Source organism: Asterias amurensis, chromosome 5 (assembly GCF_032118995.1).
Source record: "Asterias amurensis chromosome 5, ASM3211899v1".
Lineage (NCBI taxonomy): Eukaryota > Metazoa > Echinodermata > Asteroidea > Forcipulatida > Asteriidae > Asterias > Asterias amurensis.
Genome location: NC_092652.1, coordinates 25,470,047 through 25,486,853, shown reverse-complemented (window position 1 = coordinate 25,486,853; position 16,807 = coordinate 25,470,047). Strand labels below are relative to the sequence as shown.

General features: G+C 37.0%; 2 protein-coding genes across 5 annotated transcripts in view; one reads left to right on the top strand and one right to left on the bottom strand.

The window, feature by feature from the left end:
• Window positions 1–5,746, bottom strand: part of LOC139937161 (uncharacterized) — a 17,458-nt gene extending 11,712 nt beyond the window's left edge. For 3 of the 4 annotated variants that reach the window (XM_071932203.1, XM_071932206.1, XM_071932205.1), the window contains exons 1-4: window positions 5,633–5,746; window positions 5,167–5,322; window positions 2,625–2,880; window positions 480–778 (exon numbers count right to left, since the gene is read on the bottom strand). In XM_071932203.1, coding sequence (XP_071788304.1) covers window positions 480–778; window positions 2,625–2,809 — 484 coding nt within the window. In that variant the 5' untranslated portion in view covers window positions 2,810–2,880; window positions 5,167–5,322; window positions 5,633–5,746. Of the gene's footprint in view, window positions 1–479; window positions 779–2,624; window positions 2,884–5,166; window positions 5,323–5,632 lie in introns of all 4 variants that reach the window. The other variant, XM_071932204.1, reaches the window with a different exon arrangement.
• LOC139937163 (alanyl-tRNA editing protein Aarsd1-B-like) lies at window positions 5,546–16,807 on the top strand. Its single transcript, XM_071932208.1, has 12 exons — window positions 5,546–5,590; window positions 6,917–7,045; window positions 7,736–7,753; window positions 8,168–8,309; window positions 8,779–8,836; window positions 9,164–9,320; window positions 9,883–9,999; window positions 10,408–10,538; window positions 11,181–11,247; window positions 12,338–12,484; window positions 13,403–13,497; window positions 14,945–16,807. The coding sequence occupies exons 1-12, from the start codon at window positions 5,552–5,554 to the stop codon at window positions 15,075–15,077; spliced, it is 1,233 nt and encodes a 410-aa protein (XP_071788309.1). The 5' UTR covers window positions 5,546–5,551; the 3' UTR covers window positions 15,078–16,807.

Below are 16,807 nucleotides of genomic sequence, written 5' to 3'. Positions count from 1 at the left end.
AAAGAAAATTAATAACAAATTTTGTTTATAAATAACCCACTAATTTGTTTTTTATTTATTTGCTTTATTTTATTTTCCTTATTTTAATATAGTGGAGGGGAAGAGAGACAGGCAACAAGAGAGTGTGATAAATCTTGTCTGTATTAGTTAAAAGGAAGGTACACATTTGGTAATGAAAGCACACAAATTCGTCCAACAAGGGTGTTTTTTCTTTCATCATTTTCTCGCAACTTCGATGACCAATTGAGCTCAAATTTTGCTTATGTTGGGATACACCAAGTGAGAAGACTGGTCTTTGACAATTACCAAATGTGTTCAGTGCCTTATGAAACTAAAAAATTTCAACTTAGAGACTAATACAAATGTATACATGTGCATTATGCGTAAAAAAATACTAAACTGTACTCATTGCCATAAAATTACAATACAATACTAGTTAACAGGTATCAAAGTCAAACATCAAAATATCTGATACCGACCTTTGCTTCTCCCAGGTGCTGCCAAGCCTCCCCCAGGCGGACCGATGTTTGTCAGGCTCTCCTCGTTCCCCTGAAGCCCCGCTGCCATGGCAACTAACTTATGTCTATGCTTGCAGAGAGTCTGGAGATGACTCCGCTGAAGGATGTCAGATGGTAGCTTGGGTCTTGCCGGCACCCTAGGGTTGAAGTTGAACACTCTATCGATGATCAGCGGACATTCTAATCCACATTTGCAAGTGCCTTCTGCGAGGAGGTATCGCTGAAGCTCATCGGCACAATGCAGAAGGTGGCCACTTGGACTGAGGGATATAGTATAGGAAACATATGCTGAATTTAAACACTGATGCATGGTGTAGATTAGATTTAAGCCTTTATAATGCAAAAAAAGCATCATTCGAGTGGACTCTACAAAAAAATAACCCATGTCTTATTTAGAAGAGCAAACAAATGCGGAATTGTCTGGTGAAATTTCCTTAAAATCAAACTGACCATAGAACAGTTTTACATTAGTTATTTGAAAGGAAAACAACACAAATAAAATTTCCTTATTTCCAACCACATTACATTTACTACCGTACAATATATATTTAACTGTATGCACAGTATGTACAATTATTAATCAGGTTAATTTAGAAAAACTTGAAAGATTCTGTTTGCGTCCCAATTAACTTTATACATCGATTTTTGAAAGCTTTAAAAACAAATTGGGAAATAAAGACAAAAACAAACCAGGGCAAACCCCTCTTAGTCTCCATACACTCCTTATAAAGCATGTGCTTACTCTGTTACAAGTGCATTCATACTTGCTATGATTGTGAGCACGCATCCAACAATGTGAATTCAGATTTAACATTCATACTTCGTCAAAACATAAAAACCATTCGCTTAAAAAAACATTTGCCTTTGTTGAATTGTGTTCATACTTTCAAGCGGTGTACATGTAGGTCTTTTCATAATTGATAGTTTGGTCTTTCTTTCCAATCTATACCGCAGATTTTCCCATTTTCATTCCATGAAGTTACTGCCCTCTATACGCTGTATTCTTTCAGGGGCATGGTTTCCATTCTCATATCGAATTTGCCATCATGCAAAAATGTTAAAATATTTCAATTTGTCCGACTACATGTACGAAACTTCCGTTTAACAAACTCAAGTGTCAAACAGGTAAACAATGGTTCCTTATTTTAGTTGATCTGTATTATATTTTCAAACTCAAATCTTCAATTTGGTATTAGGGAAACAAATCAACTGTGCAAATCAATTGACAGACAATTTTATTCACTACAAAATAAATAAAACGTGTTATACATGAAAGTGATCACAATGAAAGTTATCAAAGGATTTCTAGGCACAATAAAAAAATTTGTGACTTCCCTGCTGCTTTGAAAGAACTACACATGACGCAAAATTACACAATGTACCGATACTTAAAGGAACACGTTGCCTTGGATCGGACGAGTTGGTCTATAAAAAGTGTTTTGTAAACCGTTTTCTATAAAATGCATATGGTTGGAAAGATGTTGTAAAAGTAGAATACAATGATCCACACAAATTTGCCTCGAAATTGCGTGGTTTTCCTTTTACTGTGCGAACTAACACGGTCAAAAGTTTGACTCCCATAAATGGCCGACCGTGTTAGTCGACGAGGTAAAAGGAAAACCACGCAATTTCGAGTGATACTTGTGTGGATCAATATATTCTACTTTTAAAATATCTTTCTAAATGCATTTTATAACAAACGGTTACAAAGGTTTTTCAAAGACCAACTCGACCGATCCAAGGCAACGTGTTCCTTGAAAATAATGTGCGAGTGCTAAATGATTAAAGCTAGGCTGACAGATTATCAGTGTTTTTACAGCTAATTTATGTCAACAATGGTACATGAAATGTTAACACAGTTTTATAAACTGTGTGTACTGTAGTGCTTCCTCATAGTACATGTAGCATATAAATACAAAAACCCAGGCCTGATGCTTTGTTCTAGAAAGTGCAAGGGCACCAATGCCTTTTCTTCCGTGAGGAAATTGTAAATTTTAGTTTAAACGTTTTAAGGGGCACCAAGGCAATCACCAGGGGCAGTGGAGGCAATTGCCCTATGTTTTCCATAAACATCAGGCCTACAAAACACTGAGATGTTATTCTCACCTTACGTAGACGACCGAGCCATCTCCCCATATAGTACGATTCCATCCCATAGGTACAGTAGTATACCCCAAGCCATGGTTCCCAGCGGCAGCCATTGCAGCATTCATGTAGCCTTGCCCTTCTTGGTTCATGACGCCTTGCCCTTGATGGTTGCCAGGAACATTCTTGCGGTTTGCAGCATTCATTTGAGGTTGTTCAGGTTGATCATATGAGGACTGGTTCTACATGCGTAGGATGCTCAGAGCCATCAGTGCAACTGCTGGGTGAAGAAATTACCAAAACTTATGAGCAATACTGTCTACTGCATAATAATTAAAGTTCTAACAGACTCTTTCAAGAAGAGAGTAGTGGTGAGAAGGTTTACAAATTTATTCAGACAAAGATAGGGCAATTTTGAACAGCTTTGGTTAAATAATAAATTTTAGTAGTGGAAACTTATCAACTCACAACAACTGGGTTTTTACCCCACTAAAAATGTTAAGGGCAAACCTTGATCAGGCCTGACACAAGGTTACGCAGATCCAGGAAATGAACTGATGTATTTTTGAGTGTCACTGTATGTTGAAGATAGAAGTCATAACAAATCATGAAGCGCAGTATGCTGTGTTCATGTAATTACATGCAAGCACATTTTTATATAATGTACACGAACGTAATAAATTGTTTGTAAATTTGTATTTACTGCTTGCATTTACAAATTATTTTATTATTGCGACTCCATTTTCCAAATTCAAAGTTTACAAATTTAACAAGAAGTTTAAAGCTGAGGGTGCTAGTTAAGTTGAGGGCCAATGCAGAACCAATCCAGCCCCGCCCCCCCCCCCCCCCAACCCTGGCATCTCCCTACATGAATAATAATTGCTTTATCCCATTAGAGACTATAGCGACTGCCGAAAGCGGCCACAAATAAAAAACCTTTGCTTAAACAAAGATGTTAGAAAAAAAGGTTTGGGACTGAATTGACTTTTCAAAGGCTTCCAAAAAACAAAACTATTTAATTCTGTTTTTTCGTTAATTTTCTGTTTTTTTAATTAATTTTCTGTTTTTTTATTAATTTTCCTGACATTTTACCAGGTTGAGGCGGAGTGTTTCATGGAAATTTCCACCCCACTTAAATGTGAACAATGCAAATGTTAGTAACTTAAATGAATATTATTTTCATACAAGAATTACTTGTTATAAAAAGTAAAGACATTTGTTCACTACATATAGTGCAACATTTAAACACTCTTCTTTGTTTGTTCCTGACCTAGCAAGGCATACAAAATCTACAAAATATCATATTATGACAAAATTACAAAAATTTAATGAATTTTGTTGTCGGTTTGAAAAACAAAAATCAGTAGAACCACAGGGTTGTCCTATCGGCAGCAAGTTTCGCCACAGCACCTTGTAAAGCATTACATGGTGCTATAAGAATTAGGTCTCATAATTCAAACGTAGTCCCACATCTGGCAGGTAATACTGTATGTTACAGCGCCAGGAGCGTCACTGGGTGACGGACATGTGCGCTATACGTATAAAAAGCCACAATTGTTATTATTATTATTATTAAACTATTAAAAAGAGGAGAAGATCTGAACCAGCTAGGTATTTAAATTATCCAAATTATCTACTGTATAACATGCGTAACTTGATTTTTTTTATAACTCATTTGAGCTCATGAGAGAGTTGCATTATTGAGGTTTCCTCTATGAGGAGTATTTAATTTATAAACATACGCAACAACATTTTGCAGAACTTTTGCATTGTCTTTTTTTAGAATTTCCCAGGACTTGCTGATAATGCAACAAAACAAAAGTAACATACCACCAAATTTGTTTTGTTGTTAATAACAAGAGTTATGGCTGTGCTGCAATAAAACAAAATATAAAGACATTCCACACCTAGGTCCTAGTTGCGATTATCGTAACCCTCCATCCGGATAACTTTCCGTATGGCGCCACCACCTTTTCACTCATTTTTACAAAAAGGGATATATCAATCAGGTAAATTAGATACTATATTATTTTATTTCGAATGAAAAAGTGGTGGCGCCATACGGAAACTTTTCCCTCCATCCTCCCCATCAATGGTTGCAGAGGTCTGAGGATCGAGGGTATTGATCGCAACTTACTCCTAGAACTATGAGGTTCATTCCGCAATCGTCTCCACGAACACATTCAATGTGTTTCTTTAAAGTGTGTGACTGTAGTTCAAGTTGCAATGTGACATTGCAACTTGAATTACAGTCACACACCACAACACAACTGCAAGTGCAACTTTGTTGAACAGATTTACTTTAGACGGATAATTCTTTTTTTCTTAAAATACCCTTAAGTTTTCTATTCACTAACACTACAGAATCCCAAACAAATTTATACTTAGATACCAACATGCACTTGCATAAAAACACAATGCAGTTTTTAGCATGTTTACTGACTTGACAAGGCCCTGTTCCTGTGCTGCATTCATCAACCTAAAAATTATAATTCATTTTTGTCTTATTAAAAAATGAAAATGGTAAGCATTTTTAGTCACAAAAATTCACAAATTATCTCACCATATTCATCATTAATTGAAGTCCAAACCTTACTTAGAGCTAAAAATGAGCACCAACAGCAGTTTCGTGGAAAATAAGGACGGACATCCAGCTTAATTTGTTGTCATAATCTAACATTCTACCCATCTCTCTCACTCAGTGGCAGACATGTCAACCCTCAATAAAAAAAAATATGCAAATGACTTCAAGGTCACTCATGATAAATAAACAGTAAAATACCTTTATTTAAATCACCTATTTAATAACAAAATATTTCTTAAAAATATACAAACTATTGTTTTTAGTTTTTTTGAACGCATAAAGTTTATGTAAACATTATTTTGTTGCAGTTAATAATGAAGTACCAAAATAGTTTTAGATTAATGTCCACCGTAGGAAATCCAACATGGCGTTCGCCTGTCAACAGAATAGTTACTTAAAAGAGGTATTATTTTATCATGTTTCTGTGCAACATAAAGAGATTTACCATTAATTGTTTAAACGTGTTATAAATAGAGTTGGTATTGTTTCACTCGCAAAGTTTGACATGTTTTGAAGGACGCTTTAACACATTTTAAAGGCCACAAAAATACGTAAACACGCCGACACATGTCTTTTCGCATTGCTTTTGCACTGAGTATACGTCCGTCCTGTTCGCGCACACACACACGAGTTGCACACATTCATCAGCACTCGGCAGTAGGGTCAACTCGACTCAAAATCAACTCGGTCCGAAAAATGAAATAAATATAAATATAAATTATTTTGATTTACTGAATTATTATTATTTTATTTATTTTTTTTTTATTTTTTTTTTTGGGGGGGGGGGGAGTTCTACGTCTACCATTTTGTTTCACTTATTAAGTTAACCTAAATCATGTGGAAGATTTTTTTTTTTTTAATGGTTATTATTAATTTCTGAGTTGGTGAGTATATACAGCCAGTTTACTTCCAAACCTTAATCAGTGAATACTAATATATTTTGTGAGATAGGCTACACTTACAGCCAAATTACTTCCCCCTTTCCGGCCTGGCGCCAAGTTGGGTTCAGCCGAGATGATCGGACCGACACCGAGTTGTTGACTTCAGCCCAGTTTAATAAAGCTGTTATTGTTAAAGCAGAAAATACTGCATGCTTCTTAGACAAAACATGATGGGGGCACCAGTCACAGCAATGTAATTGTAATTTGTATGAACTTTTGGCTGGTAACCAGTGTCTGCTAAGCATTATTTGTCTGTGCTTAGCAAGTTTTTGTGCATACAAATGGGTTTTTTGAAATTAGGCCCAGGCTTACTCCATTAAAAAAACATATTTGCAGCAGTAGGCCTATGACCACCCTATGATCTTCCGGAGCCGCCTGAATCCACTAACCCTCTGATAGTCTACCACACAGACATCTTTTTACTTCCACATTGACCTCAGTTTGTAGCACATTTTATTATATTTGTTCCCAAGACCCAAGCACTTTTGCACCCAAGTACGACTATACTCCTCTGGAGGGATGTACTTATTGGAAGATAGTTTGGAAGATAGATGTGTCAAAATGGCTAAAGTTCCATATCCGGCCGCCACTTTGTCTCCCATATTTATTGACATGTGTAAAATAAGCAAGCTATTTTCAGGCCTCAGCAGATTTTTTGCTTAAGCAGCTCCATGAAATTGGGCCCTGGTCTTTGACAACGATCACCGCTGTCCATGTGCTTTAATGTGAACAAAGTTCATTTTAATCATGATGTGTTTATTTGTCCCCCCTCCCACCCCCAACCCCAGTTGACCACCAAAGTGACGTCATGTACCCCGGCAGAACTGAAACTTGTTATCAATGGTAAAAAACAAACTGTCAAAGGCTATGAGGTCATCACAGAGGATACTGTGCTTTTTCCAGAGGGCGGTGGACAGGTAAATCCATTTTAATTTAAAGTAGTGTTATAATTTAGCTTTCTATTGTCGCACCATTCATTAGGCCGAGTAAAAAAATAAAACATGTTTCATGTCCGGGTTTTTCAAAAAAAGGAGGAAGAGGGGCTTTTTATTTTTTATTTTTTATTTCAAGATGGCCGCCATTCTTTGTTAAAATGTCAAATATCCATTGTTTTTTCTACTGCTGAAATACACAAAACATAAATGGAACAATTTAGTCGAGGCATTCAGACAAGACATTCAGATTGTTTTTGCTGAGATCATTTAAAATAACCCTATTTAAAATTTAAAAAAAGAAAAAAAAAGAGAAAAAAAGTAAAATAAAAAATAAAAAAGGAGGCGGCCTTATCATTTCTACATCAAATCAAGGGATACAAAATTACTACTACATTGGGATGTGCCCCCTTTCTTCGTATCAAAAGTTGATGAAAATCAGGAAGCGCAATCTTCAAAAAATAAGAGTTTTAAAATGTTGTCTTCAAAGCCACAAACAAGCCACAGCCATAGCTGAAGTAGTTCAAATTAAGCCCTCACCATTTATCATAGTTTTTAATTTCTCAATATAGACTGTTTTTGTTTCTGTTTAACAAAATGACCTATTGTATCCTCTGACCTTTACTGAAGACCTACAAATTAATTCCTTTTTCATTTTGTTTTGTTAAATTTCAGCCCGATGACAGAGGAACGGTAAGAGTTTTATTTTCAAATTTGTAACTCTTTTTAACTAAACAATAATTGACACTTTTTCCCTTGAGCAAGGCACTTGACCACAATTGCTTTGTAAAAGTTGGGGAGGTAGTGCATTCTGCTTTACCACCCATGCCTACATCCTTTAACTACGGACTGTGAAGGGGGTTACCCTGTTTAAGCCCCAGGAGTAGGTGGCAATTTGCTTTGGTTTGGGTCGATAGCCCAAATCAGTTAAGTTGAGCCCTCACCTTGAAGTGGCCGTCTTTGTGATGCTGGGTGACTGATATCTCATTAATTTTTACATAGCTCAGGGAAAGTACTGAGTATACAGTGCTTAATGCACATTGGTGTAAGGGTTCAAACAAATGCTTAATCCCTGATGCAAAGTTAACACCTTTTAAATGATTCTAGATGAATGACATTGAAGTCTTGAGAATCACCAGAAGAGGTGCAGATGCAATCTTATTTGTTGAGACGCCAATAGAACCAGGCACTGAGGTCATTCAGAAGGTAGACTGGACGAGGCGGTTTGATCACATGCAGCAACATTCAGGTATTGTGGGTTTTATACAAACACCACTTCACTTACAATGACGTGTGGTCATTGGTGGCAGGGTGGTCGGGCTTCAGTGGTCCGGCAGTGGTCAGTGGTCCGGGATGACAGTGGTCCGGCCAGGGTTCTAGCTAAGAACCCATTGGAGAAAAGACAAGGAAGGCAGTTTCAGTTTTAGATGTGGGAGGAAAATCCAAAGAATTATTTTTCAAGGACAAACCCACTGAGTCGGGTACAACTCAAAACCCAACCCATGTATTTTCCCCCTTCCCGGCGTGATTCGAACTGGGGTTCTAGAGGTAGAAGATGAGGAAAGATACCACTGCGCCAACCAGACCACCAATAGCAAATGACACTGACAGGAAGACTGAAAGCTTACAAGATGTCTTTGTGAAAATTTCAAAAGCCTTTCAAAGTGGAGAACACTAATCTTTTTTTTTTTTTCACATCTTTTATTGTCTTTGTGCAGCTCAGCATCTTGTTACAGCCATAGCTGAGGCTAAGTATGGTTGGCCAACAACGTCTTGGTAAGTGTGATCAATTATTTTGAAACTGTTTATAAATTTCAATTTCAGTCTGAGAAACTTTTCATGAGTGAAATATTTCTCAGTTTGTTTATTCCAATTGTGAACTATTCTTCCTGCATGGACACAACTGCTCCAGGTTTTCTTCAATTTCTCAAAAATGCTACCACCTTTTGGAACGAAATATTAATTGGTTAACATTAGTTTTCCGATATATCGATTGAAACAATCAAACAGTTCGAAAACCAGCTTTGGCTTTAAGCAGCTGTATGATATTGGCCGCACTTCTTGATATAGATGAGCTGACTCACTTCTTGTCTCATCCTCCAGGGATCTTGGCCGAGAGAAATCCTCGATTGAGATGAACACGACCAAGATCAACATAGAAGACCTCCAGGTTCTTGAGAGTGAAGTCAACGAGGCAATCCGCAAGCAGCTAGCAATGACGCCAAGGCTGGTTGAATTAGGATCACATGAGCTTGATGGGGTAAGATAACTGTCTGGTTGGTGGCTAGTGTGTAAGGCGCTTTTCTCTCCTCACTGTAGTCCTGGTTTAATTCCTGGCTAGAGTCATATAAGGGTAGAGTTGTGTGTTGACTCTCTCAGCTATACCACAAGGGTTTTGCTCCAAGCCTTCAATTTGGCTAGTAGTCTTGGTTCCAAGACGCTCCAGTGATGAAGTCACGGAAACCTAACCACTGTCTTAAGCACTCGTCAATAGAGGGCTGCTATCACAGGAGCGCCTGTGATAGTGGCTTGTGGCTCGCGTGATAGCGGTTACAGGATTAATAGCGCCCTCTAGTGATGAGTGGTTTAGATAGCAGTTAGGTTTTTGTTTCTACAACACTAAAGTATCTTGGAACCAAGACTATGTGGCTGGCTGCCAATAGTGTCATTGCATGCCTGCAGCTCAATCATATTGCAGCCACGTCCTTTACAATTGTTAAATTTGATTTGGGGTTATCCGTTGTAGTGTAAAAACTTGATTTTAAAATTTGTTTGCAATCAGACTGCCTGAAATTCATGCCGGTTTTTGTTAATTTGGTCAGGTACGTACTAGAGGACTACCAGATGATCATGTTGGTAAAATACGAATAGTCGAGATAGAGGGAATTGAAGCTAATTTGTGCTGCGGGACTCACGTCTCAAACTTGAGTCACTTACAGGTAAGTAGCTGCCATCCCAGCAAAGAACAATGTTTTGTAATGAATGTTAATCTTAAAGCTATCTTTGATTATAATACTTCAAGTAATTAACCAAAAGAAAACTGACTTGGTTAGTTTGATTTACTTTTGGGTTGAACAAAGAAAAACAGTAAGCTCTAGTAAGCTCTCATGTTAAAAACATGCCTGCGCTCTGCCAACCTACCCATCTGGCCCTAACACAGCTAGCGCAGAGTAAGCAGAGTGGTGATCGTAAATGCTGAATTCACTGGTATGTAGAGCCACATAAATTGGGCCCAGGTCAGTTTGGTTGGTAAGCAGATTGCAACAGCCATTCTTTTGTCTCATAATGTCAATACATTACAAATCAACTGTTGAGAATTAATATTTTTCTTGTCTTTTTCTTACCAGTCGATAAAGCTTCTCGGTGCAGAAAAGGGAAAGAAGAATAAGACCAATGTGTACTTCCTGGCTGGCAATAGAGTTCTAAGCTATCTCAGCAAGTGCCTGGCTAATGAGAAACTACTTACAGGGCACCTCAAGTAGGTATAGGCAGCCCGGTGTGTATCAATACCTCTCGTCACTAACCCCTGGTAGAGAAACACTGAAAAACAACTCTGATTGGGTCCCAAAAGTGACTGTATCGCATGCACCCATGTACAAAACTTTTGAGCACTTATATGCGCTTGTAGGATACCTCAATATCTGACAGCCACAAATCTGACAGCTACTAACAAAGTTTTTCTGCTCCCCCAGGACAATAGGGCAGTTCAAGGGAGCCATCATCAGTGCCTTAAAGTCACAAGCTTTTTACTTGCTCAACAATTTATCTAGTGTCCACTATTTAAGGCACCAAACCTCTATCGTCATTAAGTTGCTGAACAGGCTTTCAACAAAACCCAGCATAGAAATATAAATCAGAATTGGAATCAAGCCTTCAAGCTTGCTTGCAAGATATTTTTGTTATAGTTGGGCCAGCGGTTACATGAATAATAGCGCCCTCTAGTGACGATTGGTTTAGATAGCGGTTAGCTTTTTGTCCAAACATCACTGGAGCATCTTGGAACCACATAAATCGGAATCAAGGCTTTAGGCTTGCTTGAACGATAACTTTTTGTATACACTCCCTCAATTTTGTTTTTATGTTGTAAATATAGAGAGTTTTGTTTGTCTTTGGGTTATAGATGCGGACCAGAGGACCATCCACAGGCTACAGAGAAGATTCAAAAATCTCTAAAAGTAGCAAACAAGGTTAGGATTAAACACTCATATAAACCATTTCATGGCTGAATATCCCCCAACATGAGTGAGCGGTCCTGAAGCCCAGTTATTTGATTAGCTACCAAAGATTTAATGTAAAATGTAATTGGCAGTTGAGGAGGTATGTGCATTTTGCAACTAATACAAACTGTATGTTTGCCAATTTAACCACATAGAATTTTCACACGCAATTTCGGCAAATTATTGGCTACAAAAGCCGTTCAGTTTGAATAGTCAATTTCACAGATTATTGTTGGAGGAAGGGGACTCATACTGGTTGAATTATAATGTATCATCTTGAATTCTGGCTTATACAAATTTGAAAACTGAGAATATTTTGTTTTTGTGTGTGTGCTTCTGATCCATCCATTCATCAAACTATTGTAGTTTGCTGTGTCTGCATGCACCAAAAGCACTACAGGCACCACTGGATCCGGCACCAATAGACTAGGCAGGTCGTGTACATTTGGGTTTCCACATACAATGGTTTAAAGGCAGTGGACACTATTGGTATTTGTTAAAGACTAGCCTTCACAGTTGGTGTATCTCAACATATGCATAAAATAACAAACCTGTGAAAAGTTTAGCTCAGTCGGTCATCAAAGTTGCGAGATAAAAATGAAAGAAAAAAACACCCTTGTCACACGAAGTTGTGTGCGTTTAGATGGTTGATTTCGAGACCTCGAGTTCTAAACTTGAGGTCTCGAAATCAAATTCGTGGAAAATTACTTCTTTCACCAAAACTATGGCACCTCAGAGGGAGCTGTTTCTCACAATGTTTTATACCACCAACCTCTCCCCATTACTTGTCACCAAGAAAAGTTTTATGCTAATAATTATTTTGAGTAATTACCAATAGTGTCCACTGCCTTTAATATGAGAAGGAATACTCACTGTGACTTGGGTCCAACGCTCAAATTCCAACATTTTGACCCAGATGTTTGTGTGATACAGATATCTCCTCTCCAGTAATCCGCGTTGCAGACAGTAATTTGTGTTGCGATATTGGCGACAACGAAGCTCTGAATGAGAGTAATCCTCTATAACTTGTGATACTAATTGATGCTTGATCTTTTTTTAGAATACAACAATGTTATTGAGAGATTTGGCAGTTCTTGAGGCCCATCGCTTTAACAACCAGCTCAACAAAGATCCAATCTTCGTTCTTCATCGGAAGGAAGGGGATTCAGAATTTCTCAACATGGTGGCAAATGAAATCAATTTGCAGGTACAATACAGTAACTTTGCATAGGCATCAGTTGGGAGATTTGTCATCTCATCTTTTGGCGATTTTATTTGAACCTATCACATGTTTATGTTTTTGCTTAAAATGTCTTGAACTTTAAGTCTCCACCCTGGTCCCAATTTTATAGAACTGCTTAAGCAGCAAAAGTAGCTAAGCACAACAAAAATATGCCTACCTGAATATAATTATCTGCCAAATGTTACATGTATCATATTTGATTGGTAGTCTAATAAAAGAACCCAGAACACTTATCGAGTAAGAGTAGAGGTTAAAGGCGCGGTCCCACTGCAGCGATAACGAAAACGATAATGATCACGACGCAAAGAAAACGCATTCTATTGGTCGAATTGCTCCACGCAGAATACGCACACGTTCATTCAACCAATGTAATGCGTTTTCTTTGCGTCGTTATCGTTATCATTCTCGTTATCGCTGCAGTGGGACCGGCCTTAACCTGGTGTTTCTGGTTCACACAACAAGCACACTTGTTGACAGGTTTCCTAGTTCACTTGTGAGGCATCCTTGGGCGAATTTCCAGAGATATATAGCAAAACAATACAAGATGTTTTTCTCAGAATGAGGGAGAGTCGCCTGAAAATGTTCATCGTACTTTAATAGTTCATATGCTGGTTTTTTAACCTGGTGTTTCTGGTTCACACAACAAGCACACTTGTTGACAGGTTTCCTAGTTCACTTGTGAGGCATCCTTGGTTGAATTTCCAGAGATATATAGCAAAACAATACAAGATGTTTTTCTCGGAATGAGGGAGAGTCGCCTGAAAATGTTCATCGTACTTTAATAGTTCATATGCTGGTTTTTCTAGTTCAGGCTTGTTTATTATTGACTTCAGTTGGTGATGTTTCTAAAAAAAATTTGTTTTCTGGTTTTTTTTTGTACAGGGCACTCTAGCTTTACTTACTTCTGGAGATCAGAAGGGTGTTGGTCTTTTCTTGGTTGCTGGGCCAGATGATATCATCAAGGAAGTTGGGCCCAAGTAAGTTTTAAAACTTAAATAACTCTTGCAAATATTGCAAAAACTGTTCTTCTAAAGTATGGCTTTACATCCCATCTGAAGGATATTCAATAAATGTTAAGTGTCTTGCTTAAAGCCATTGGACCCTTTCGGTACAGAAAAAAAAAAAAAAGTTCACAGATTTACAAATAATTTACAGGGTTTATAGAAGGTAATGGTGAAAGACTTCTCTTGAAATATTAGTCCATGAAATGCTTTACTTTTTGAGAAAACGGTAAAACAATATAAATTCTCGTTAACGAGAATTACGGATTTGTTATTAACACATGTCATGACACGGCGAAACGCGCGAAAACAGGAGTGGGTTTTCCCGTTATTTTCTCCCAACTCCGATGTCCGATTGAGCCTAAATTTCCACAGGATTGTTATTTTATATATAAGTTGTGATACACGAAGTGTGGGACTTGGACAATACTGTTTACCGAAAGTGTACAATGGCTTTAAGTGTCACGACCAGGACTCAAACTCACACTCTGCTGGTCAGAAACACCAGTGTGCCTGACCGCTTGGGCATGAGCATGTTTGTTTATTCCAAACGATTGGACTTGTGTGTTCTAGTCGTCTTGAGAGATGTTGAGAATAAACCATCTGGTTCTTTTCACAGCAAGCACCTCCTTAACAAAGAGATAACGTACATGATGCCCTGAAAGATTTAACAAATCACTACCCAACCATAAAATTATTTTTTGGTTTATTTTTATTTTATTAAGTTTTTAGTTTAAGTAACTAATTTTTTTAATATGTTTTGATCCTGGTGGTTTTGTTTAGTTTTAATTTTATCTTTCTTGTGGTTTCTAAACTGCCGTTTCTATATTAATTTTGTGTTGTTTTAAAATATTGTTTTTATTTAGTGGTAAGCACTTTGAGGTCTGGCATAAGGCGCTATATAAAGACTCTGTTATTATTATTATTATTATTATTATTATTATTATTATTATTATTATTATTATTATTATTATTATTATTATTATTATTATTATTATTATTATTATTATTATTGTTATTGTTATTGTTATTGTTATTGTTATTGTTATTGTTATTGTTATTGTTATTGTTATTGTTATTGTTATTGTTATTGTTATTGTTATTGTTATTGTTATTGTTATTGTTATTGTTAGAGTTAACCCAACGGTTCTTTTCAGAACCACCCCAACTCATTTAGAGATTGTTAATACATGGTGTTACCGCAAACTCTTCTATATTGTTATTGTTATTGTTATTGTTATTGTTATTGTTATTGTTATTGTTATTGTTATTGTTATTGTTATTGTTATTGTTATTGTTATTGTTATTGTTATTGTTATTGTTATTGTTATTGTTATTGTTATTGTTATTGTTATTGTTATTGTTATTGTTATTGTTGTTATTATTAAAACATTCTTAAAAAGTATTATTTGACATTTTGCAGGATCGCAGAGTTGCTTGAAGGAAAAGGAGCATGCAAGAATGGACGATTTCAAGGCAAGGCCAACAAGATGAGTAAAAGAGCTATTGCTGAGGAAACATTACGTCAATACACTGAGAAACTTGCCTCCAGTTAAACTGATGTCAAAAAGTCAGACAAAACTCCATCATGAAATGTAAAAACAAATTTCCTTCAACCTTGGATAGGCTGAATAACTGAAGAACAGCCTGGACAAGGTTTTTATAATTTAATTTGATTAAAACAAAATTACACGGCCAGACAGTGACTTCGAGATGAGAGTTACACTCATTTTGGCTGTGGATCCAAATCAACTGTCACCAGGGACACATTGTCACCTACTCTTGGGGCTGAAACGGTAGTCCGTAAGGATGTTGACATGAGTATCATCCACTTGGAGCCTGGCTGGTAGAGCAGAATGCACTACCTTCCCAACTTTTTACGAAAGCAATTATGACTAAGTGCCTTGCTCAAGAGCACAAGTGTCATGACCAGGATTCAAACGCACACTCTGCTGCTTACAATACTAAAGTTGGGTTCGGTGGATTAGACCTTGGTTGCCTGTCTCGGGCTACGAGCTACACCTTACAACTGTGTTGTATCAAAGGTGACAATGCACACACTATCAAATATTGCCCGTCCAACCTCGGCAGCCTTCATCCAGCTCCGGTCAAGATTCAACCTCTTGGGGTTGGTCTACTTGAACAGCCATCCCATCGACAGGAGCTAGAAACTTGTTTTGATGATTTGAACTTAGCTTCCTTATTATTGTTTCAAAAAATGCAGTGTATGTAAATATTCAATCAGTATTCAATCGACCTTCTTCGACTTCCCCACTAGCTGGACAAAATTGTTGGGATGGCGTCATGTTTTAGAAAAGAACTTTTCTCTTCATGTCAAAATGTGTAGTGTATTCCTGATTCTCGAAGCACGACGGCTCAAAGTGTTTGCTGCACAGCGCTGGAAAAGACTTGCAAACTGACCCCATCTTTAGTTGTTTTGCTGCATCCAGCAGCAATACACCTGGTCGACATTGCCGGAAAAATGCAAGAAAAAATCTCTTTCGAAACGTACAAACTCACAACTAGGACTTGAATGTACTTGCACGTATGTGTGTTCGATGTTCGATCGAGGCAAAGTCTGCCTTGATTGACGTCACAAAAGGGGTAGGCGGAGTCACCCCCACACAACTTTATTAATTTTTTTAAACATATAAATCGTCAAAAACAATTACTCCAAAAATTATTTTATTGTTCAGAAACATATACTCTAATGTTTGAAGAAAGAAAATGTATATTTCCAGGTGACTTTAATCATTAGTGAGCTGTGTAAACCCAAAACTACAAAATTGTAATTTGGCTTGACTTTGAGATACATAATGGGGTTTAATTTTTCTACACAGAAATGTTCATAACAGAAAAAGAAAAAATACTGTCACCGACTGTAAAGATTGAAGAATTTACACTGTGTGACTTCAAATGTTACATAGAAGAAAATAATTCCTATAAGCAAAAGTGTATTTTTTAAACAATAGAAACAATTTGACCGCTTGTGTGTGCGGTCACAATGGTTCTACATTGTTAGGCCATTCATATTTTTACAGAAATCCCTGACAAATTGCTTATAGTCAGCAATGTTTCTGAAATACAAATTCTGCTAATGACTGCTTTTAAAGTGGAAAACATCTACTCACAGGCTGCATAAAATTGGGCCCGGTTGTAAAACTTTGATTTTTTAATCGGACAATTTATAAAAGAAATATATTCAGATTTTAACCATTGGCAATTCTTTCCAGCTAATGTCTATTCATTTGAATTGATAAATAAATTCTAATTATTTATAAATAAA